General features: G+C 38.6%; 2 protein-coding genes across 3 annotated transcripts in view; one reads left to right on the top strand and one right to left on the bottom strand.

Moving 5' to 3' along the window:
* Positions 1-116: 116 nt before the first annotated feature.
* On the bottom strand, positions 117-13,229 carry LOC106873086 (leucine-rich repeat-containing protein 34). The gene is made up of 10 exons (XM_089366565.1): positions 13,102-13,229; positions 11,078-11,213; positions 8,985-9,156; positions 7,266-7,349; positions 4,845-4,973; positions 3,598-3,735; positions 3,312-3,430; positions 1,565-1,717; positions 1,020-1,149; positions 117-376 (listed from the first exon to the last, which is right to left on the bottom strand). Exons 2-10 carry the CDS (start codon positions 11,185-11,187, stop codon positions 203-205), a joined length of 1,209 nt encoding a protein of 402 aa, XP_089222691.1. The 5' UTR covers positions 11,188-11,213; positions 13,102-13,229; the 3' UTR covers positions 117-202.
* A 3,350-nt stretch (positions 13,230-16,579) lies between these two features.
* LOC106871524 (putative ubiquitin-conjugating enzyme E2 W-B) overlaps positions 16,580-24,713 on the top strand; it is a 33,026-nt gene continuing 24,892 nt past the window's right edge. The window contains exon 1 of one of the 2 annotated variants that reach the window (XM_052974734.2): positions 16,580-16,873. In XM_052974734.2, coding sequence (XP_052830694.1) covers positions 16,859-16,873 — 15 coding nt within the window. In that variant the 5' untranslated portion in view covers positions 16,580-16,858. The remainder of the gene's footprint in view (positions 16,874-24,713) is intronic. The other variant, XM_089366566.1, reaches the window with a different exon arrangement.

Raw genomic sequence — 24,713 nt, forward strand, 5'->3', positions numbered from 1 at the left:
TACCAGACTTTAAAAATAAGTCCTGGGGGGTCGATTTGTTTGACTAAAACCCTTCAAGGCGGTGCCCCAGTATGGCCACAGTTCAATACACTGAAGCAAGTAAATGACAAAAGATATGTATTTAAATTTTTTATTTCTCTCTAAGAATACAAAGGCTTGCTGAAAGTTTCTGTTTTTACATAACTTCATATTCTCTTGTTTATTATTTAAGCATGGAAGGTGATGTTAGACAATTTCCATAGCTCGGTACTCTACCGAATTGGCGATGAGGAAAAAGAAATTGCCGACCAAGGTGAAAAATCCCATCAACATTATATGGCTTAACATCAATACTATCCTCTGAAAGACGCTTTGTTTCCAAAAGTCTATGAACTGCCTTAAAGAAAGACGAAAAAAAATAAGATATCAGGTGCCGGCATGGCTGTGTGGTAAGAAGGGGTTATCGGTCGGTGGGCGCCGGTGCCCCTCTCATTTTTACTCAAGTCTAAAGAAGGAAAAGAAATCGCCAGCAGCACACATGTGGTTACATGTGTCTGTGATTCTCCTTTCCCCCCACCACTTGACAATCAGTGCTGCCCTATAACTTGGCAGACTTGGGTCGATACTATTGTTTATGTATGTAAAACTTTATATATGAATATGTGTATACATTTATGTATGCACTTATGTATTTCAGACTTTATGTATGAATACGTGTACGCGTTTATATATGGATACATGTGTGTAAGGCTTAATATACGAATGTGTGCATGTATGTATGTATTTATGTGTGTAAGGATGTGTTTTAAGGATCAGGGGCGAACTGAGCTGTCGGTCAATTGGGCACTGCCCAAGGACCCAGAGCTCTGTGGGGTCCGCACTTTACAGTTATGCCCGAAGGTCCTTCATACTCTCAGTTCACCCCTGGTATCGATGTATGTATGTATGCTTGTATGCATTCATCATGTGTGTGTGTGTATATATATATATATATATATATATATATATATATATATATATATGTTAGTATGCATACTTACTTCTCCAGCAGAGGGCTGCACGTCATTTCCCCATATGAACAAAGCCGTTAGGCTCTTGTTTACGTTTAGCAACACCTCTACAATTGTTATAATTCCGTTCACTCCAATGTTGTTGAATACTATAATTAAACTACAGAGAAGAAAATTATATTAATAGTCGTATGCTCACACACACACGCACTCATCATCCCACCACCCACAACCCCATCACCCATCACCGCCTTCACTATCCATAACCCACACCACCCATCACCTTCACCCTCACCACCCATCACCCCACCACCCTCACTACCTTCACCACCCATCACCCTACCATCCATAACCCTCACCCATCACCCTCATCACCACCTTCCCCACCCATCACCCTCACCCTCCAGTACCCTCACCACCCACCACCCTCACCCTTGTGACCTGCATTCCCACAAACACTCATTCCATCCCACCACGCTCCACCCCATCGCCCATCACCCCCACCCGTCACTGCATCCCCACACTGCCACTATACCACTCCGTCCCACAACAACAAAAAGAAAGAAAGAACTTACGTTTTCAAAGATGTATTTGCTTTGAGCAGTTCTGCCAAATACACCGCTCCTGGGTTACCAATTCTGTTATACCCAATGTTCAGTATCTCTATTGTGCCACTGACAGCCATAGCATCAGCAAGCATAGACATTCCATCCTCACCTATTCTGTTACTGAAAAAAAGCACCAACAAAACAACCAAGAAATTAATAAAATAGAGAAAAAAAAACCAGAAAAAAATCTCTGTGTAATCACTTTCCAATAACAACAAGAACATTCAGGGAGTGCAAACTTCCACCAAGGCAACACCAATGTCTCATCAATTAGCCAGAGATGATTTTTTTTAAATGAGAATATCTGAAATAAAATCGACTGCTCTCACAAGTGAAAATATTAAAAATGAACCAAACTGCTCTCAAAAACTAAGTAAAAAAAAACGGGAAAAATAATCCAGAATCCTTGTCCGGTACTAGATCGATCCCCAAATCTAATCAGTTTATGCTAGTCACGAGGCCAAACATCCCTGAAATTTTCATCCGAATCCAGCTAGCAGTTCTTGAGATATCTTGTCCATAGACAAACAAACAAACACGACTGAAAAACGATACCTCCACCTTCGCTAAAGTGGAGGTAACAATGAAGGTGGGTTGGCGATGGTGCTGGTGGTGGTGGGGAATAATGCAGAGTACGGGGAGAGAGCAGTGTTCTCAGCATGGTGGAAACAAATACAATGTTCTGTTTGAATGCACCCATTTACCGATTTTCTTACTGATGATGTCTGTTGATGAAAGGCGGTGAGCTGGCAGAAACGTTAGCATGCTGGGCGAACTGCTTAGCGGTATTTCGCCTGACTTTACGTTCTGGGTTCAAATTCAGCTGAGGTCGACTTTGACTTTCATCCTGTTGGGGGTCGATAGATTAAGTACCAGTTGTGTACTGGGGTCGATCTAATCAACTGGCCCCTTCCCCAAAAACATTTCGGGCTTTGTGCCCTGAGTAGAAAAGGATATATGTTGATGAAAAAGGTCCACCTGTTTTTCTGCAAGCCCGTTTTTACCAGTCCTTCTTTACAGCAGTGAGACCTGGACCATCCTCAAACAGGACCTCAACAAGCTTGAGGTGTTCCAAATGTGGTCCCTTTGTCAGATACTTGGTGTCTCTGTATGTGACCGAATTTCAGACGACAGCATCTGAGAACAATGCCAGCACCAGAAGACCACTGAAGACCAAATCTGCCAATGCAGGCTACAATAGTTTGGCCACAACTGCAGGATGAGCACCAAAGGACTACCACACCAAATATGGTGGTGGCAGTGACTTGTACATTGGACAGTCCAGTGCAGTGCACCAAAGAAGACATGCTTCTGGTATGGCTTTATGGTCTTTCTTGATGGAGCTGGGGCCATTCCAGGTCAGTGGTCCCAGAAGCTTCATCATGCATAGAGCCGACCAGGTCTACCAGTGCTCTCCATCATTGGTGTTCCTGCAACAGTAGAAGAAGAAGAAGAAGAAGAAGGAGGAGGAGAAGAAGAAGGGAAAAAGACATGGTCAAAACAAACTGAGGAAGACCTGAAGTCGCTGCACCTCAACCTCCAGTATGCTACGGCCAGCATATTAAAATGCCGATGATGTTGGTGATGATGACAATGATGATGATGATGATGATGATGATGGTGATAGTGATGATGATGATGATGATGATGATGATGATGATGATGGTGACAGTGATGATGATGACAATGACAAGGATGATTTAAAACAGATTACCAACTTAGATCCAAATGTGTAAGAATGGTATTATTTCTTAGACTTTCAGAAATTATTGTTGCACCATAATCCTCCATGCCGAGTTGTTGCAGGTGTAATTCAACGAGAACTGGATTCATCTGGTTTGAGTAAAAAAGTAGAAAGATTTATTTACTTTTTTTTTTTATATCACTAACACCTTTCTAGCTAATAATCCTAAATCTATAGACATGCGTATATATATATATATATATATATATATATATGTGTGTGTGCGTGTATACTGATAGAGAGTATATTAACCTACCTTTAGGAGATGGCTTATATGCCCAGAAATGATTTCTTCTTCCATATTTTTCAACAAAGGTCTGTTCAGATTAATCCGAAGTAATGTACAGTTTGAGAAACAAAGCACTGTAGCCATTGCTATCATACTGTCAATATTCTGTACAAGACAAAGACAAATTAATGAGAAGAAATTATAAGAAATTTATAATTCATAAGAATATGTTATTTATAATTTATGAATAATCTTTTCTACTCTAGGGACAAGGCCTGAAATTTTGGGGGAGGGGGGAAGGAATAGATTAGATCGACCGCAGCACACAACTGGTACTTAATTTATCAACTCTGAAAAGACGAAAGGCAAAGTCGACCTCAGCGGAATTTGAACTCAGAACGTAAAGATAGATGAAATACCGCCAAGCATTTTGCCCGGCGTGCTAACGTTTCTGGCAGCTTGCAGCCTTATAATTTATGAAAAATGTCTAATGTATAAAAAAAAACTTGGGGTACAATAAATATATATATATATATATATATATACATACATATATATTCATATATACACAAATATATGAGGTGGTGCTGGCTTTGGGTAAAAGAAAATACAGGCAGATCAGCTATTAATTTGATAAAAAAAAAAACCTGTCCATGTGTCTACACCTGCTAAAAATTTCAGATCTCGAATTAAGTAGTGTATTGGAATTGCTGGATCTAAGCCATATGTTAATGGATCTAAGAAATGCAACTTAAGCACAGCAGAAAAATCTCATATTCTTCTTAGATCCTGTAATTCCAACAGACTGCTTAATTCGGGATCTGAAATTTGCTTTCATCCTTTTAGGATCAATGAGATAAGTACCAGTTGAGCACTGGCATTGATGTAATTGGCTTATCCCCTCTCTCACTAAAATTATTGGTTTTGTGCCGAAATTTGAAAATGTTAAAGAAGGTAAACTTGGCAGAATTGTTAGCAGATTGGACAAAATACTCAGAGGCATTTCTTCTGGCTCTTTACATTCTAAGTTCAAATGCCACCAAAGTCACCTTTGTCTTTCATCCTTTCAGGGTTGACAAAATAATGTAATTGACTATCCCTCTCCCATCAAAATTGCTAATGAGTTCAAATGCTGCTGCAGTTGACTTTGCCCTTCATCCTTTCAGGCTTGATAAAATAAATATCAGTTATGCACTGGGGTCAATCTAATTGACTATCCTCACCTCCCATCAAAATTGCTGGCTTTGTGCCAAAAATTAGAAAGAATTATTTACCATATCTGTATGGCCAACATTTAAATCCTTTAAGCCAATATTGAACTGAAGAGCCCGAGCAAACATTAACACGCCGTTTCTTCCAATCTTGTTGCCATTCATGTTTAGTGATTCTAAAGTATTATTTGTCTGAAAGCAAATAGAAAATAATATGTAAATAATTCTATTTTGGAGTAAAGATTGTTTGCCAACATAACATGGCAGTCCTGGTTTAGGACGAATGTTGCTGTAATTTATCCCCAGGAGACATCGTCTCCAGCTGGCTATATGACACGATCTGTGTCCTTATATTTTCGAACAAGGGAATCTAGTACTCAGTCTTTCAGGATGATAATGCACCAATTCACACAGTTAAATTTGTTACTGAATGGCACGAGGAAAATTCTTATCTGGCCACCACAGTCCCCAGATCTCAATATTATTGAACATTTATGGTGCATTTTAGAAAAAACATGTAAGGAATTGATATCCTCCACCATTATCACTACAAGAACTGGAGTCTGTTTTAGCTGAAGAATGGACAAAAATTCCTTTGGAAACAATTCAAACTTTGTATAAGTCTATACCTCATAAAATTCAAGCCATAATTATTGTCAAATGCAACCCTACCCCCATATTAAAATAAGTTTGCTTGAAATTTTAAGGTGTTCCTATTATTTTGTCCAACCCCTGTATATATATGTGTGTGTGTGTGTGTATATATATATATATATATATATATATATATATATATATATAGTATAGCCTCGGGCCAACCAAAGCCTTGTGAGTGGATTTGGTAGACAAAAACTGAAAGAAACTTGTCATATATGTGTATATTTGTGTATGTGTGTGTGTGTGTGCGTGTGTGGGTGGGTGTGGGTGTATGTGTGTTTCTAACCCCACCATCGCTTGACAATCGATGTTGGTGTCTTTATGTCTCCGTAACTTAGCGGTTTGGCAAAAAAATAAGTCATGGGGTTGATCTGTTCGAATGAAGGCGGTGCTCCAGTATGGCTGCAGTCAAATGACTGAAACAAATAAAAGAATAAAAAACTATGCCATTTTAATCCTGGACAACGCCGGGTGCCTCTACTAGTATACAAATATATATATATATATATATATATATATATATATATATATATATAAACATAATTAAGGGATCAGCAAGCATTTGCTTCACCACATACCGAAGTTCAGAAATAGCAGCTAAAAAAGCTGAGACTCCAACAGATAGCATTACCTGTAACTCACAAAGGCAAAAACAAGAAGAAAAAACAATGAAAACTAACCATTTAAAGTTAATATATATATATATATATATATATATATATATATATATATATATATATATATATATATATATATATATAAATATTACAATATGAATTTATTTAAAATTATATTATCAAATTTAAATGATATGATATAATCTAAATTTAAATATAAATATGATATAATACATATTTTAAATTTTGAATTAGAAGCAGCTGTAATAACATAAACACGTTATTCAGATTAGTCTGCTAAATGTAATGTTTAGTTATTCACATTGTTTTGCATTAATCATGCATTATTTTGTATTAATTGAAGGCGGCGTTTCATAAGTTTTGAATAAAAATCTTCCACCAAACCTTAGTCACAATTTATGTTCCTAACACTAGCTGAATGATAACTAAGTTATTTTACTAAATTCTTTGTTATATTTGAAATTAATTGAAAGAAACACAGAGCATCTCAACAGAAATACGGTAACGAAAGGGTTAATGTCTACTTGTCCATGAAGCTAGCAGAAAACAGCGAAGCTGCATGAAGAATCTTTTCTCTGTGTTGGCAGATATAGAAACATGGTATCATCTGCATAATTAAGACTGCGAGATGTGACATGTGCATTGTGTTTTATTCTTCTCTTCCATTTTACGTATCCAGCATGCACAGATGCATTACGTGCTCATACTTTTCTTTCTAATTCCTACTAGTAACTGTTTACAGGTCACAACCGTCTCATGGACCTGTGACTGTGATAAGTGCTTTCCACTCTGATGGTGGTGAAAAAAAAAAAAATAAACAGAAGCATATAAAAACAATGGAATTCTCTGGAACAGGGCTTCTCAACCATTTTTTATCAATGGACCCCTTGGATTCCTATTTTATTCTGGTAGACACCTGTAACCTTTCAATGTTTAAAAACTAGTTTTATAGAAATTTCTTATAAAATTCTTATTTTGCTTTTCAAAATTGTGGAAAATGTTAGAGAAAGGAACCTGTTTCTTGTAACACATACCAACACATCTAAAGCAAAAAGTTTTTCAGGGGCCCTTAAAATACAATTATAGATCCCCCCAAATCTTATATGGGCCCTCGGGGGGGGGGGGGGGGCATATGAACCCTGGTTGAAAACCACTGTTTTAGAATAAGGAATGAGGAAGATTTACTTACTTGCAGAGCGGCAGCAATTAATTCTCCACCTTTTGGACCAATATCGTTACACATAAGGTTCAAACTTACCAAGGATGAACTCGACTGGAAGAAATTTTGAAAAGAAATTAGGAAAAAATAAACGTTATAAACAAATTGCTGAGCGGTTAAGAAGTCTGCTTTGCAATCAAGCAGGTGTATTAGTTTAATGCTATATATATCTATCCATATATATAGGTTGCTTCACCACATACCGAAGTTCAGAATGCTGAAGCTCCAACAGATAGCAGTTACCCGCAACTCACATAGGAAAAACAAGAAGAAAAAATAACGAACTAAACTAGTCATAGTTAATCATAGACATGTTTCTGGTTTAGAAGGAAAAACTCTTCATTACCTCATCGGTATGATATTCCTGTTGTAAATTCGATGATACTGGCAAATTTGCATGCATGATCTAGCGCCATCATTGCAGTCGACACATCTTGAAAGTATCTCCAAATCTACATCGGCGAGCCAGCCCATCATCTTCCCTCAAGAATTACCATGTGCGTCGCAGGTGGTACCGCAGAAAATCTGTGGTTTACTATCCGGGAGTGAATAATCATTACAATTAAAAGGGTAAAGGATTATCAATTTATTAATTTATTAATAAATTAATAATTAATAATTTTTACCAAGCCCTTCGGTATGTAAGCACCATTATTGGTGTGGAACTTATTTAAAAGTTCTTATACATTTATAAACAAAATTAAGGGATCAGCAACAGGTTGCTTCACCACATACCGAAGTTCAGAAATAGCAGCTAAAAATGCTGAAGCTCCAACAGATAGCAGTTACCCGCAACTCACATAGACAAAACAAGAAGAAAAAATAACGAACTAAACTCACCATAGTTAATCATAGACATGTTTCTGGTTTAGAAGGAAAAACTCTTCATTACCTCATCGGTATGATATTCCTGTTGTAAATTCGATGATACTGGCAAATGTGCATGCATGATCTAGCGCTATTAGCTGCTATTTCTGAACTTCGGTATGTGGTGAAGCAACCTGTTGCTGATCCCTTAATTTTGTTTATAAATGTATAAGAACTTTTAAATAAGTTCCACACTAATAATGGTGCTTACATACCGAAAGGCTTGGTAAAAATTATTAATTGTTAATTGATTTATTAATTAATAAATTGATAATCCTTTACCCTTTTAATTGTAATAATTATCCATATATATATATATATATATATATATATATATATATATATGGGGGGGGGGGCAATGACCCAGTGGTTAGAGCAGTGAACTTGTGGTTATAGGATCTCGGTTTCGATACCCAGACCAGGTGTTGTGAGTGTTTATTGAGCGAAAACACCCAAAGCACCAGGAGGCTCCATCAGGGGGTGGTGGCAAACCTTACCGTACTCCTTCACCACATCTTTCTCTTACTCTTTCTTCCTGTTTCTGCTGTACCTGTATTTCAAAGCCATGTCTGCACCTGTTTATTTTAGAACGGCATTGTAGGTTAAGTGTGAGAGGCCATATTTGGCCTATTTGACCTTAAAACAGACAGAATATTTTGGCTGGTTATGGCCGGATATAGCCGGATGTGGCCACATATGGCTGGATATGGCCGGTTTAAATACTAACGGGTTAAATATGGTTGAAGAAAAGTACAGAGTCAAAATAACACTTTTGCAAGTTGAATCAAGAAATAAAAAAGAAAGGAAGAAACAAGGTATCACCTTAATGAGTTGAGCCACGTTATGTGATCCTTCATCAGTGATATTATTGTAGCTCAAATTCACACTGACAAACAGATATTGATCCTTGAGAATTTTGTACAAAACCAACATCTCTTTGTCTCCGAGGTGTTCCCCGGTGAATGTTGGCAAGTTTCCAGCAAGATTTAAGTACCTGCAAGACATAAGATAATGATTTGGTTCACATTTTGGTAATGTTGCTTTCACGTTTTGGCACAAGGCCAGCAACTTTGGGAGAAGCGGGTTAAGTTGTACAGATTGACTTCAGTGTTAATCTCGAAAGGATGAAAGGCTAAGTTGACCTTGGTGGAATGTGAACTCAGAATATGAAGACAGACGAAATGCCGCTAAGTATTTTGCCTGGCATGCTAACACTTTGGTAATATTGTTATCAAATTAAATTCCACCGAGGTCGACTTTGCCTTTCAGGGTCGATAAATTAAAAACCAGTTGCGTACTGGGGTCAATCTAATCGACTGCCCCCCCTCCCCAAAAATTTCGGGCTTTGTGCCCAGAATAGAAAAGAATATTGTTATCAAATTTCGGCACAAGACCAGCTATTTCAGGAAATGAGTAAGTCAATCACATTGGCCCCAGTGCATAACTGGTACTTATTTTATTGATCCCGAAAGGATGAAAGACGAAGTTGACCTTGGCAGAATTTGAACTCAGAACGTAAAGACAGACGAAATGCCGCTAAGCATTTTGCTTGGCGTGCTAACCATTCTGCCAGCTCACCACTTTACATTTTGGTTTCAAATTTTAGCAAAAGGCCAGTAATTTTCAGGGGTGGTGGTGGTGGTGGTGGTGGAGGGAGTAAGTCAATCACTTTGACCCCAGTGTTCAACTGGTACTTAGTTTATTGACCCTTAAAAGGATAAAAGGCAAAAGTCGACCTCAGTGAGATTTGAACTCGGAACGTAAAGGTGGACGGAATGCCACTAAGCATTTTGCCAGACATGCTAATGATTCTGCCAGCTAGAAACCTTACACTTTGGTGATATTAATTAATTAGATTTAAGATGCATAAGATTAGTTTCTAGATTGAATTGTTTAATGCAGTTAATGGATTATCATGTTGATATGGTCAATAGGATTAAGTTTGTGATATAGTGAAAGGATTAAGGTGTTATCATCCTCATCATCATTGTTTTAATGTTCACTTTTCCAAGCTTGCATGGGTCAGACAGGAAATACATCAGCAAAGATTTTCTATGGTTGGGTGCTCTTCCTGTCACCAACCCGCCGAACCTGTTCCCAACCAAAGTAATATTTCGTCTAATCGGTTGAATACAAAGAGTTTAATGCAAACAAATGATAGCATTTTCTTTGGTACGAACAGAGACTTTTGCCAACAGTTAGGATGCGTGGAGACCGGGAGACACAAACACTCATACATGGAAGGAGGAGGAGGAGGAGAAGAAGAAGAAGAATGAAGGGGGAGAAGAAAGAGAAGAAGAAGAAGAATGAAGGGGAGAAAAAAGAGAAGTAAAGGAAGAAGAAGAAGAATGAAGGGGAGCAGAAAGAGAAGAAGACAAATGAAGGAGAGAAGAAGAAGAAGGAGGAGGATGAAGAAAGGGAGGAGGAGGAGAAGGGGAAGAAGAAGGGGAGAAGAAAAAGAAGGGGAAGAAGAAGAAGAGAAATGAAGATGAAGAGGAGGAGGAAGAGAACAAGGAGGGGGAGGAAGAGAAGGAGGAGGAGGATGAAGAGAAGGAGAAAAGGAGGAGGCGAAGAAGGATGAAGGGGAGGGGTAGGATGAAGAAGAAGAAGAAGGAGAATGTGAAGAAGAAGAAGGATGAGGATGAGAACGAGGAGAAGAAGAAGAAGAAGAAGGAGAATGTGAAGAAGAAGAAGAATGAGGATGAGAACGAGAAGAAGAAGAAGAAGGAGAATGTGAAGAAGAAGAAGGATGAGGATGAGAACGAGGAGAAGAAGAAGGAAGAAAAAGGAGAAGGGGGCGGAGAAGACGACAGCGAAGAAGAAAAAAGAAGATGAAAGAGGGGAGGGGCCTGGAGAAAGAGGAGGAAAGAAGGAAAAGTAGTAGTAATAGTAGTAGTAGTAGCAGTAGCACTTACTGATTTGTTTGGTGCTTAATTGCTTGAATCACGAATGGGTGAGGTTCTTTTTCAAAACACTCTCGATATGCTTTCCGACATTTTTCCAAAAGATGTTCACTTTCCTCCATAGCGATGCTGGTTTCTCGCTCTACTTCTTTTTAATTATTTTTTTTTTTTAAAGAAAAATATCAAAAAAACAAAAAAACAAAGAATGAAATTGTGCATAGATATGCTTTCGTGGATAACGGTCATGTCGATAATATTAGGATCTCATCCGCCCACCTCCTGTGTTTGTTTCTTCAGGACTGTCTTTAAATCTCATAATTTTAAATGACATTTTGTAGAAATACATTTTCGAGACTGCTAGTTATGTAATGTCGACGTTTCAAATAAATAGATCTGAAAAAATACTTCAAAAAGGCTAAATTTACGGAAATTGATGGTAACAGAGTCAGTGGAAATGAGAAGAATTATGTGAAATTCTCGAACACCACCCCCCACCCCTGAAAATGTTTTTTTGAAATTTTTTTTTTTATCTATGTAAGCGTAAGCTAAACCTTCGAAAATGTATTTCTGCTAAATTTTATTTTTAAAAAATGCAATTTTTAATAAGTTATGGAAAAAGAAAGTCAAATGGGTTGGTGGGGCACTAAACTATAGTTATGCCTTAACATCAAACTTACGCACAAACGAGCCTTTTCGCGGTTATTTGAGCGGAATTTTGCTTTACGCACGACATTCGCAAAACTTTTTTTGAAAATTCCAAAAAATAAAAAGTTATGGCGGGGGTCAATATGCCGTACATAAAAATAGAATTCCGCCGTTATTTGACTTGCTAGAAACAGAATCAAATCTCCTTACATTCAAACCGAACTACCTTAATAAAAAAGAAAAAGGAAAAAAACGAAGAACATGTTGAACAACAACCTCTGTTATAAATAATGACAGAATGATTATTCCTGGTATACCATTGATTATAGGTTTGTATGATCAGGGCTTATTTAGGGCTGCGACTGCACCGTAAACCTGCCAAAATTGGATCAGTGCCTAGTAATAAAAATATCTAGTCATTACCCGCAACGGAGCGGAATACATTTTGTATTTTTTTTTTCCTTAACAAAAATATAGCAGTTTCCCTTTTAACTAAAAGGACAAGTGCCAAAATCGATATTCTGTTATCTCTTAATCATTTCGCGAACAGATTTTTCTTCTCATAAATATAAAAGAGAAAGGAAAGAACACGAAACTGTCTAGTTTGTACGTGAAAGTCATCTCCTCTTGATTAGCTTTAAGACTTATGTATAAGAGTGGTGCCTATATCCTGAGATAGAATTTATAATCAAATTCCTGCTGTTATACACATTTGTTTCAGTGAATAAATAATACATATGCATAGAAATCTACATCTCAATCTGTGACGCACATCACAGAACGAGCAATAATCTCCCGCCGAGCCATTAGTAGTACTAACAGGTTTGCTGTCTCGCTTCATGACATCTCGCTTCGTCTTCGCCTGTGACATCTTAAGGAAAGCATGAAAATCACAATATATCGCAGCTACAGTCTTATCAAAAATTTAAAAAGAAATGGGGCCTTGATCACCATAATAATTTCCACCACAGGTACAAGGTATGAAATTATGGAGAGAGTTTAAGTTGATTATATCGACTCCAGTGCCCGACTGGTACTTTTTTATTGACACCAAAAGGACGAAAGGCAAAGTGTCGACCTCGGCGCAATTTGAACTCAGAACATAAAAACGTACGAAATGCCGCTAAGCATTTTGCCCGGCGTGATAACGATTCTGCCAGCTCCCCGCCCCAGTGGGCTAAAAAAATAAGGGGTTCCTAATTTTGGTGTCTATTTCAAGGCACAAGGCCAGTAATAATAAAAACAAACAAATAAAAATTTATATATTTTCTGAGGTGCTCTCTATGTACTGAGCTTATCGAAGCCACTTAAATTATTAAGGTTTGAAAGTTTGCGATGGGATTTACTCAAAAATAGCTGATAAAAGGAATCAAAATACAAAAACAAAATACCTCAGGGTGTTTGTTTATTTTCTTTTTTACCCTCCTCTTAATAAAAGGCATTTAAGTAGTTAAAGGGAGCAACCAGTACTTTGTTGACAGTTTTAGTTGCTAATGGTAACAGAAACAGGTTACCTGCCCTTAGTATGAAGCTCTGAATTAAAATTGATTACGCGATCCGATTTAATCGATTGTTCCATTTCTGAAATTTGTGGGCCTTGTTCCTGTGTCGAGAAGCATATCGGGGTTTGACTTGTTGGTGGACGGTTGAAAAAGAACAGACAAATAACTCTGTGCTATTTAATCATGCTAGTTTACATTCTATAGAACATCGACTCGGCCCCCACGACTCGTTGAGTTCCTCCTGCCATCATCTAACTAAATCAATGGCATAGCTAGAGTGTGTGCCGCCTGGCACCTCACACTGTGTTTTTATGCTTATATGCAAGCTCATACAGCAGACCCAAAAGTGCCGCCCCCTACAAAAGCATTGCCCAGGGCAGACCATCCTTCACACCTGCGACCCACCCAGCTACACTACTGCTTTAAACAGCTACCACTCTAGAAACAACCAAATCAATAGCATACAGGATTAGATGCAAACATTCCACTCACATTTAGGTGGATTGCACCTTGCTTTTGCAAATTGCTTTGGGTGCCTTCATATTTCAAAAGGTCAAAGGCGAGACATTCAAGAGGGTGTCTACATCTCTTTGTTACTACACACACACCTGAAACAATTAGCATAAGAAATCCACCAAAGTGCAATCTACCAAGCCATGCCCACCCATGAGTAATGACCAACTGTACTTTACTGAACCATGATAAAATCGTAAATATATGTGTAACTATTTATAGCCATATATGAATGGAATGATTGCATCTAATCCTGTATAGTATTGATCTGGTCATTTCTAGAATGCTATTAATTTTAAGTATCTGCAATCATTAAGTTTTAATTAGTATTTCAAACCAATATGAACATTTTATATGGATTCACAGTCCAATTTTTTTTTTTAAAAGATAGCATATTTGTTTGTCTCAGTTTTACATCTATTTTCCTGTAGAATATAAAATGTTTGATTCCTCAATTATAGAAATGTTCAGTAACAGTATGTAAGTGTGTGTGTGTTTGTGTGTGTGTGTGTGTGTGTGTGTGTGTGTATGTGTATCTATACACCTACATCTCTCATTCTCTACCTATCTGCCTACATACTTACCTACCTACATACGTACGTATGTACCTACCTACCTGCCACTTTCTATCTATCTATCCGTCTGTCCGTCCGTCCGTCTGTCTGTCTTTCTGCCTGTCTGTCTGCTGTCTGTCTGTCTGCCTGCCTGCTGGTATAAGTAGTATGGTTTGACAGGAGCTGGCCAACTGAAGAGCTGCCCAGACTCTATGTGTTTGGCATGGTTTCTACAGCTTGATGCCCTTCTTAATGCCAACCACTTTACATGCTTTTATGCATCACCAGCATGGGTGAATTTATGTGGCACCAGTACCCAGAAGCTTGCACGACTAGGAATGCCCAGCTGGAGAAGGATGCAAGGACAACCAAGCTTTTACTTAGCTTGACATGCTTTCTCAAGCACAGCAAACTGCCAGGAGTCTTGAGGGCCTATAAAAGAGAAGAAAAGGGCTTGGAAAGTCTGGAAGAGTTGGGGTAGCAAAGAACCATATCAGATAGCTAAAAGAGAAGCTAGATGTTAGTTATATGTAACTTGGGCAGAAGCAGAAAGGAAGAGGTTTACTGATGTCTTACAGCATGAAGATCAGAGACTTGAGGTGTCAGATTGCTAGACAGAGAGAATCAAGGTGTTGTAGGAGAGAAGTGTATACAGACAGATAATGGTATGCTTGCTTTTAGTGGTCCTTAAAAAAAAGATGTGTGGAAGAGCTACTCTGAAAGATTGTTAAATGCAGAGAATGAATGGGAGAAAGGGATTTTTCCTCATGTGAACCCAAGAGGGACTAACTATCCTAGTTGACAGCAGCATGATAGATAAGGCAATTAAAGATATGAAGTCAAGAAAGGCCCCTGGTCCATCAGGAGTCACTGCTAAAATGCTTAAGATATCTGACAGAGTTGGACACAGCCTAGTCACCTGTACAGTTAATCAGGTTAGTCAGGAAGGTGTACTCCCTAGTGATTGGTGCAGCAGTAGCATCATAGTCAGCTGCAACAAGGACAAGGGAGATGCCTTAAATAGAAGTAATTACAGAGACATCAAATTACTGGACCAGGTGATGGTAGTTGAGGAGAGAGTTATAACCTAATTAATTAGAAATAGAATTAGACTAAATGAAATGCAGTTTGGCTTTGACCTGAGGAGAAGCACCATGGATGCCATTTTCATAGTCAGGCAACTGTGAGACAAGTATTTAGCTAAGAACAAACTGTTGTACTTGGCATTTGTTTATCTAGAGAAAGTGTTCAACGAAATACCTCTTTTGTGACATGGTAGTCTCTGAGGAAGCTAGAGACAGATGAATGACTTGTGAAGGCAGTATAGGCCATGTATAGGGATGCTGTTAGTAAGGTAAGAGTTGGCCATGGATACAGTCATCATACTCAGTCAAACCGTTCAACCCATGCCAGCATGAAAAGCGGGCGTTAAACGATGATGATAATGATATATATAATCTGTAACTGTTACTATATGTGTGTGTGTGTGTGCGCGTGTATATAAGGCATGTTAGCTGAAATGTTAGCATGTCATCTGTCTCTACGTTCTGAGTTCAAATTCCACCAAGGTCGGCTTCGCCTTTCATCCTTTCGGGGTCGATAAATTAAGTACCAGTTGCGTATGCATGTATATATGTATGTATGTAGGTATGTATAGGTGCAGGAGTGGCTGTGTAGTAAGTAGCTTGCTTACCAGCCACTGCGTGGCACCTTGGGCAAGTGTCTTCCGCTATAGCCTCGGGCCGACCAAAGCCTTGTGAGTGGATTTGGTAGACGGAAACTGAAAGAAGCCCGTCGTATATATGTATATTTATGTATATGTATGTGTGTGTATATGTTTGTGTGTCTGTGTTTGTCCCCCCCCCCCCCCCCCCAACATCACTTGACAACCGATGCTGGTGTGTTTATGTCCCCGTAACTTAGCGGTTCGGCTAAACAGACCGATAGAATAAGTACTAGGCTTCCAAAGAATGTTCTGGGGTCGGTTTGCTCGACTAAAGGCGGTGCTTCAGCATGGCCGCAGTCAAATGACTGAAACAAGTAAAAGAGTATGTATGTATGTATGTATGTGTGTGTGCGTGTGTGTGTGCGTGTTGGTCTTTCTGGAAAGAGTTTCATTAGACCTATCCAGAATTATATCTAAAATCAGGAGTTCACCACACGTTTATGTGTCTGTATGTATGTTTGTACATACGTTTACGGCAATACGTAAAAATCTATCTACCTATCCACCACCTAGCTATCACGCTTAAAAAAAATTAAACTAAGGGACGGCATTCCTGGCAGGAGTTTCGTCCCCTGGTTGCGTCTTATCATCTTTAAATAGAAATAAGACGAAGGAGCAGGGGGAGATGATAAAAAAAAAAAACCAGAAAGCTGCTTGTGATTTTAGTTTCGTAAGAAGGAAAACAACTGAGAGAAGGTTCCCGCAATTTACGTACGATTTTAAAGTTTTTATAGCCACATCAAAGAGGACAAAGACGTGTGATATTGCCCAAGTTTCAAACAGGTTCAACTAACACCTAGATATATACGCATTTGCCGTCGTGCGTGTCTCGTTTACGTTTTGGCCGTTCAAGATGGCTTCGATGGAGGTGGGTATTTTTATCTTATTATTATTATTCGTTTTCTTCTTCTCATACAAACTCAGCTGTTTTAATTCGTTTCCTCAGTGGTTACATTGCAATGTCATGTCTTCCCTTTTATGCTATTCGTCTTATCTATCTTTCTGTTTCGACCCGAATCTGCCATAGTCACGGTTCATTTCAAGACATGAATAACAACCTTATGCCTTTAATTCTACTTTCTCTTCGCTAATTTATCTCAATTTCATTCCTTCCTTTCCTTACTTATTCCACCCCCCTTTTTCCTTTTCTACCCGTCTTCTTACTTGACTATTTTATTTATTTACCTTAATTCATTCATTCATTAGAAACAAACAATAAACACCTCTTTATATTCATATTTATCATGGCCATCACATTCTGGAGTTTTCCTTATTTTGAAACCTCCGTCGTGCATATATATACACATAAATGTATGTATACAAGTTATATACACATACGTATACACACATATATAACTGTATGTCAAAAATAATGGTTTCCTTTGGCTATTAAGACAGTTGTTTATGAATGAACCATAAACAGCTGTAGTAGACTGCATCAAGAGAATAAAAGACGAAATCAACATCGACCAAGTTTCAATATTAAAACACTGACTGATGGATCGAATTAATAACCATAAAGCTATCAATTTCCGTCTTGCTCCTCCTTCGACAATTAAACAACAACATTAGAGACTAAAATTTATTAATCTTTAGTTATATATTTACCTTTTTCTGTTTTATTCTAATGTTAAAAATGAAGGAGGATAGAAGAAACAAACAATATTGAAACCTATATTTTCGTCCACCGCTACTATATTATCATAAATGAAAATATAACGAATAAACTTTTTAATTTGTCGCTCAAACATTTTATTACTTTATTATTATTATTATTTTCTACCTTTCGGACAAAACCCTTTGTAACCTTCGACCTGTCTTTGTCCTTACATGTTTTTGATTTATATTAGCCCTTGTGGCTAATAAAACAGAATTAATTATTATTATTATTATTTGCTTTATGGTTGATTAGAGTAATTTTAGCGTTAAATGGAAATGTTTTGTTTTATTTGAATAAATATAAAATAGGTGAAGTGAAGTATAGGGATGTAACAACAGCCTTGAGATATTGGTTTAGTGCCAAGCAAAAATGGTGTTTTGTAGCAAGTATATCCTGCTAAAAAAAAAAAAAGAAGTGTGGCCTTTTAATTCGTATCTGACGCGATCTCGGAAACACTGGCATTGACTTGACAACTGAATGAAATGTTCAAGTAAAGCAGCGTGTTCGAGATCGCGTCACAGCCTCGTTTCACTCTACAAAATAAAGCCTACCTATTTTCAATTTAATTTTTTTTTTTCAAAACCTACTGACTGAGCAGGCCTATGAACAGAGGTATTCCTGCCGTGACCATCTTGACTTTTGGGAAATATTATGGATTATGTATTGTCGGTAGTGACTACTATTGCTAGCAGTTCTGGCGACCACATAGAGGCTTCCCTTGTTGTGGTTCCAATAACTAGGTGTTCTTTTTCCGTGCTGTTTGATTCGTTCCTGTCACAGAAGTTTTTGGTCCTAGGAGTATACGTTTGTGGGCTTTGGCATTCATATTTGCAGTCGGTCACTCGTTTTTGAGTTTCAATTGAAATTTTTCCTCTATGATCGATGAATCTGTTGTGATAGTGGTGGCAGTAGTAGTAGTAGTAGTAGCAATTATGTCGAGGGTTGGGTTAATTTAACCAAATTTTATCTTCGTTGATGTCGATGGTATGTGATTCGTATATGTTTAGGTGGCGAAGTGACTCTGCAATCCTGTACATATATATATATATATATATATATATATGTATATATATATATATTCTTTCAACTCCCTATCGTAACCATTTCATTTGTCTTTAACACCACGTACCTCAGTCACACAGTTCAAATTACTATTCTATTAAATTCAGAGTGTTTATACAAAGTCGGAAGTAGACGTCGTGTATGGAGGACTTAGTTTCATACTCCCTCTACGTTTTCGGTTCAAATCTCGGCCAAGGGCGACTAAATTAGTAGTAGGGTCCTCGTCTTAGAATGCAATACAAAAAAAAAATTATAAAAAAAATCACATGAAATTGTATTTCATGGGATTTAAAGACGGGTGCCAAGTACCAGTAATCTATTCATGTTGGTTCCATTCGGTAAACTTTTTTCTTCTGATTAATCCCAAACTGTTGCTATGTTCTTCGCGCGCAAAACACACACCTAAAGAAAGGTCCGAACATCTTGGTTCGCATTTTGTTTTAATATCTTGATATTGTTGAGGTCCTTACTTGGTGTTCATATTAATTTTAAGTTGGTGGATTGACAAGGCTCGGCTGAGCGTTAGGCACCACCCCCCCGAGAGTTTTAGCTTATAGACGACCCCTTGCAGTCTGAGTTCGAATCCTGCCGCGATCAACTTTGCCTTACATTCTCCCGGTATGGATGAAATAAACTGCCGGCCAAGAACTGGGGTAGGTTTAACTGACTGTACCCACCCACCGTTGCTTCTTCCAAATATGTGGCAACATTATAAATTATCGTTGTCCCTTTTAACGGTCCGAGTTCAAATCCTTCCAGAGTTTCCTTTTGACTTGCATCTTTCTGGAGCCATTTAAATAAATACCTGTAATATATCAAGGATCTTGTGAGTTCACAATGATTACTTTCCTATAACTGTAGAAGTCTTGTAGCTCTAAGTAACCTTTATTTATTTATTATTTTTTGGATGACGGAATCGGTGGAGCGCCAGACAAAATCGTCTTGCGGTGTTTGGTCCCGGCTCTTTATGCTTTGCGTTCACATTCCCACCGAGGGCGATTTTTCCCTATCTTTCCGGGACCTTTTGGCGATCTTTTGATACGAGTCCTGAATATCGGCCTTTTCCGTAAAAAGTGTCTTCGGCGATCTTTACCAAAGATCGGCCTTCTCCGTAAAAAGTGTTGGAGAGATAATATCTTGGTCGTTTCAGTTATTAGACTGCGGCCATGCTGGGGCACCATCTTGAGGAATTTTAGTCGAATGAATCGATCCCAGTAAGTTACGGGAACGTAAATACACCAACACCGGTTGTCAAGCGGTAGTGGGTTCAAACATACGCACGCACATACACGACTGGCTTCTTTCCGTCCACCTAATCCACTCGCAAGGCTTTCGTCGGTCCGAGGCTATAGTAGAAGATGAGACTCAACCCGGTACCATATGGCTGGAAAACAAAGCTTCTTGTCACAGAGCCGTGCAAGCGCTTAGAATAATAAAAAAAAAATTCCAGTCAGCAAGTACTGGGATCGATTTAATCTACCGTAACCCTATCGTCCTCCCTCCCCCGCGTCCAATCACAGTCACTCTAATATTTGTAATGTTGTAACCAAGTTTGTTTTACTTGTTGACATTGTTGCATGTTTTACTTTATCGTTTAGACTTGTCGTGGCGAAAACACGCATTTCCATTTGACAGTTCCGGTTGAATGGTTTCAGCATTTATTAACATCCTCTCAACTCCTTTCAAGTGGCCTACTTTCATGGCCTCGTAATTTATCCTGTTTTTTTTTTAATATTTTTTTTTGTATTTGTAAACGTTCAATTCTATTGTTAAATGTTCCAGTTTTTAAAATAGTGTGTTTTTGTTATATCTAAGACTACAGTGTCTGTCTTTTGTTTTCATTGTTACCAAAAATAATTTGGCTGTTGTTTTTAGCAGGTCGACCGACCACATAAGTGATTTTTTTTTTTTTTTGTTTACAGGCTGCTTTTAGTTCATAGTGTTGTAATTTGAGTGCTTTTCGTAGGATTGACTAACTTACAAAAAAAAAAAAAACCAAACAGACAAAAGAAAAAAAAAACGGGATATTGGCGCAGACATGGCAGTGTCCTGAAGAAGGTTGCTTTACAACAACGGTGTTACAGGTTCAGTCCCACTGTGCAACACCTTGGGCATGTCTTCTATAGCACCTGGCTGACCACAGATCCCTATTGATGCATGCTAGATTTTGTTCTGTGGTCTGACTCCAGCCTGTTTGTGTACGTCCACTGCTTTCATGTTGGGTGACAGAAACTGGGTAATTGTTTTGTGAGGGCTTCTGACTGAGCCAACACCACCTGGAGGGAGTTTGCTCTCGTCATCTCTCTAAGCTTCTGTAAAAAGGATGGGAAGGAAACTGCGAGTGATCCGAGCCTAGAATAAGTTGATTGGTTATGGCCATTTGGATACCGGGGATTTGGTACAGCTGACTGGGCATTGAGTCTGTTTTGCTGATTGTACTTTTTTGGCCCTGGAGGCAAATACACACATGAGCATGCATGTTGAAGTATACACATACATGGATAGAGAGGAGTGTGAGAGAGAGACATTACACTATGTTAATTGAACGTGATGCCATAAACACCAACTTTTCCTTCTCCTCATTCACAAAAAGAAAAATATACTCACACACACACAGAGAAAGTGGGAGAGAAGCAATTGAATATCTGCGGAGTAAATCAGCATCAAAGATCAGCGATGCCAAGTAGGCAGTGCCAAAACAGCTGTGCCAACATGTCTCATACCGTTTCAAACCTGGTGTCCAGACAAGGATGTCAGTTTTACTCTTGGCCTTGTACCTCTAAAAAAAAGGACTCCTTTATAACAAACGGAGTAGGAAGTAGGGTTTGGCGTGGTTTAATCTCGTCTGAATGCTTGCAACACTAAACTCTGCTATTGTCGGTAGTATATAGCAGTGTACAAATCGAAACTGAAATAGAAGTGTAATTATGATTGATGTGGTATGAGTTAGTTTCAATGCTTCATTATATTTTTATGGTAACTGCCTGCTGCTTTATCTAAATATAAAGTTTCTTATATACAGCTTTTATTAAAGTGTCAAAAAAAAAAAATCCATAAAGTAAAAAAAAAAAAAGACAATACCTAGTGAAAATACAATTTTGGAATTGCTGTCCTTTCATTTTGCTTGCCAAGTACTAGTCTAATAGACTAGGGAGAGGCCTAGACTTCACACTTGTAATTTTACTACCTATCCTGTAAAATCTGAAGTTTTGTTTTTATAAATAGACCGTATGTTTGTACACACACACGTGAAAATGAATGTATTCATCTATACCTAAACATACGTATGCACATGCATAAATGCATGCATGGAAAAAGAGAAGAAAAAACCTTGCTTGAATACACAAACTAAGGACCGGTTTTACCTATATTTGTTGGCATAGACTAATGGCTTAATGAATGAACACTATGAATACACGTGTATATATATATATGTATGCACACACACACTTTTTCTCTGGCAACTTTACACTTGCTACTACTAATGTTGCATTATATATATATGTGTGTGTGTGTGTGTGTGTGTGTGTGTGTGTAGGAGTGGCTGTGTTGTAAGTAGCTTGCTTACCAACCACATGGTTCTGGGTTCAGTCCCACTGCATGGCACTTTGGGCAAGTCTTCTACTATAGCCTCGGGCCAACCAAAGCCTTGTGAATGGATTTGGTAGACGGAAACTGAAAGAAGCCCGTCGTATATATATATGTCTATGTGTGTGTGTGTGTGTGTCTGTGTTTGTCCCTCCAACATCGCTTGACAACTGATGCTGGTGTGTTTACGTCCCCCGTATCTTAGGAGTTTGGCAAAAGACACCGATAGAATAAGTACTAGGCTTACAAAAAATGTCCTGGGGGCGATTTGCTTGACTAAAGGCGGTGCTCCAGCATGGCCGCAGTCAGATGACTGAAACAATTGAAAGAGTAAAAAGAGTATATGTATGTATGTATGTGAAGGCACATGGAATTGAACTCACTACTTTATGATTGTGAGCCTGATGCTCTAACCACTGAGCCATGTGCTTTCTTTGACATAAGTAACCTAACCATTATTTATTATCCAACTTGCTTATAAGGCATTGCTTGACTTGGGGCTACAGTAGAAGACAATTACACAAGGTATTGTGAAATTATACTGGACCCAAAACCACGTGGTCCAGAAGTGTATGTTTATACATCTGTGTATGTGTGTGAAAATATATACTTATAATATATATATAAAATGTTCCATGTGTCTTAAAGGGTCATTGGGTACACCTTTAAATCGTTTTCCTATAGCGTGTTGACAACAGTGGAGTTTGTCCATCTCCATGGACCTATTTGGGAACTGGCATGTGAAAGAATGGACCCAACGTTTCCTCTGTGTCTTGTAAAAGGTGACTAAAAGCAGCTGAGGTAGGATTTGCATCCTGGCTGCCTTCTTAAAACCCTCAACAGCTATCCAAATAGACCCAAGGGTTGGAGGGTTGTTACTGGAGTGGTGCAAAAGTGTTGTCTGCCAGGAATGGTAGAGAATCACCAACAAATGGTGGTTGCACTGATGCACTGTTACAGTGCATGCCCTCTATTCTACTGCTACATGGACCCCGTCCATTGAGAATTGAAGCTGTTTCTAAACTAGATTTACTAAGAGATGGCCTTTACTCCATAGTGTTTACTACATACTGTGTGTGTTGTTTTATGTAAGCATTTGTAAAGAACCTGACTGGGGAATAAACTTCAAACCACCAAGAGATGACCTTTACTCTGTAATTTTTGCTACACACTCGTGTGTGTGTGTGTGTATTGTGTTGTGTTCATGTATGAGTGGAGGCGCAATGGCCCAGTGGTTAGGGCAGCGGACTCGCAGTCATAGGATCGCGGTTTCGATTCCCAGACCGGGCGTTGTGAGTGTTTATTGAGCGAAAACACCTAAAGTTCCACGAGGCTCCAGCAGGGGATGGTGGCGAACCCTGCTGTACTCTTCCACCGCAACTTTCTCTCACTCTTTCTTCCTGTTTCTGTTGTGCCTGTAATTCAAAGGGTCAGCCTTGTCACACTGTGTCATGCTGAACATCCCCGAGAACTACGTTAAGGGTACACGTGTCTGTGGAGGGCTCAGCCACTTGCACGTTAATTTCACGAGCAGGCTGTTCCGTTGATCGGATCAACTAGAACCCTCGACGTCGTAAGCGACGGAGTGCCAACAACAACAACATCATGTATGAGTAAACACGAAAAGTATTGCTGGGGAATAAGCTTCAAAACACCATTTGTCATGTATCAACCCTGCATTATGTCTGCTGTGATGCCCTCGACTTCTCTGATGGCCACGTCCACCTAGCTTGTTGTAGGAAGTGTTTGGTTTATTGAATGGCATTGTCACATTTGCAGTGGTTTTCACAGTAAAATTTAGTGATACATCATCTTGCAGTACTGGTTTTGTTTCCTCCAACAGAAGAATTCACTTGTGATACGTGTCTTTCTTCCCCAAGACAAGATTGTTTTCTCATTTGCCTGTTGCCATAGAAACCAGAAACTGGCTCCCAAGGACTGGCCATTTGGATTGCTAATCTAGCAAAACTCATCAGAATATAAATAACAAGTGCTTAGATAAATAATTTTTGGAGTATATTACTCTTTTACTTGTTTCAGTCATTTGACTGCGGCCATGCTGGAGCACCGCCTTTAGTCGAGCAAATCGACCCTAGGACTTATTCTTTGTAAGCCTAGTACTTATTCTATCACTCTTTTGCTGAACCGCTAAGTTACGGGGACGTAAACACACCAGCATTGGTTGTCAAGCGATGTTGGGAGGACAAACACAGACACACAAACATATACACACATATACATATATACGACAGGCTTCTTTCAGTTTCTGTCTACCAAATCCACTCACAAGGCTTTGGTCAGCCCGAGGCTATAGTAGAAGACACTTGCCCAAGGTGTCACGCTGTGGGACTGAACCCAGAACCATGTGGTTGGTAAAAGGACTAAGAAATACTTTATA

Source organism: Octopus bimaculoides, chromosome 19, assembly GCF_046866305.1.
Source record: "Octopus bimaculoides isolate indiv1 chromosome 19, ASM4686630v1, whole genome shotgun sequence".
Taxonomy (NCBI): domain Eukaryota; kingdom Metazoa; phylum Mollusca; class Cephalopoda; order Octopoda; family Octopodidae; genus Octopus; species Octopus bimaculoides.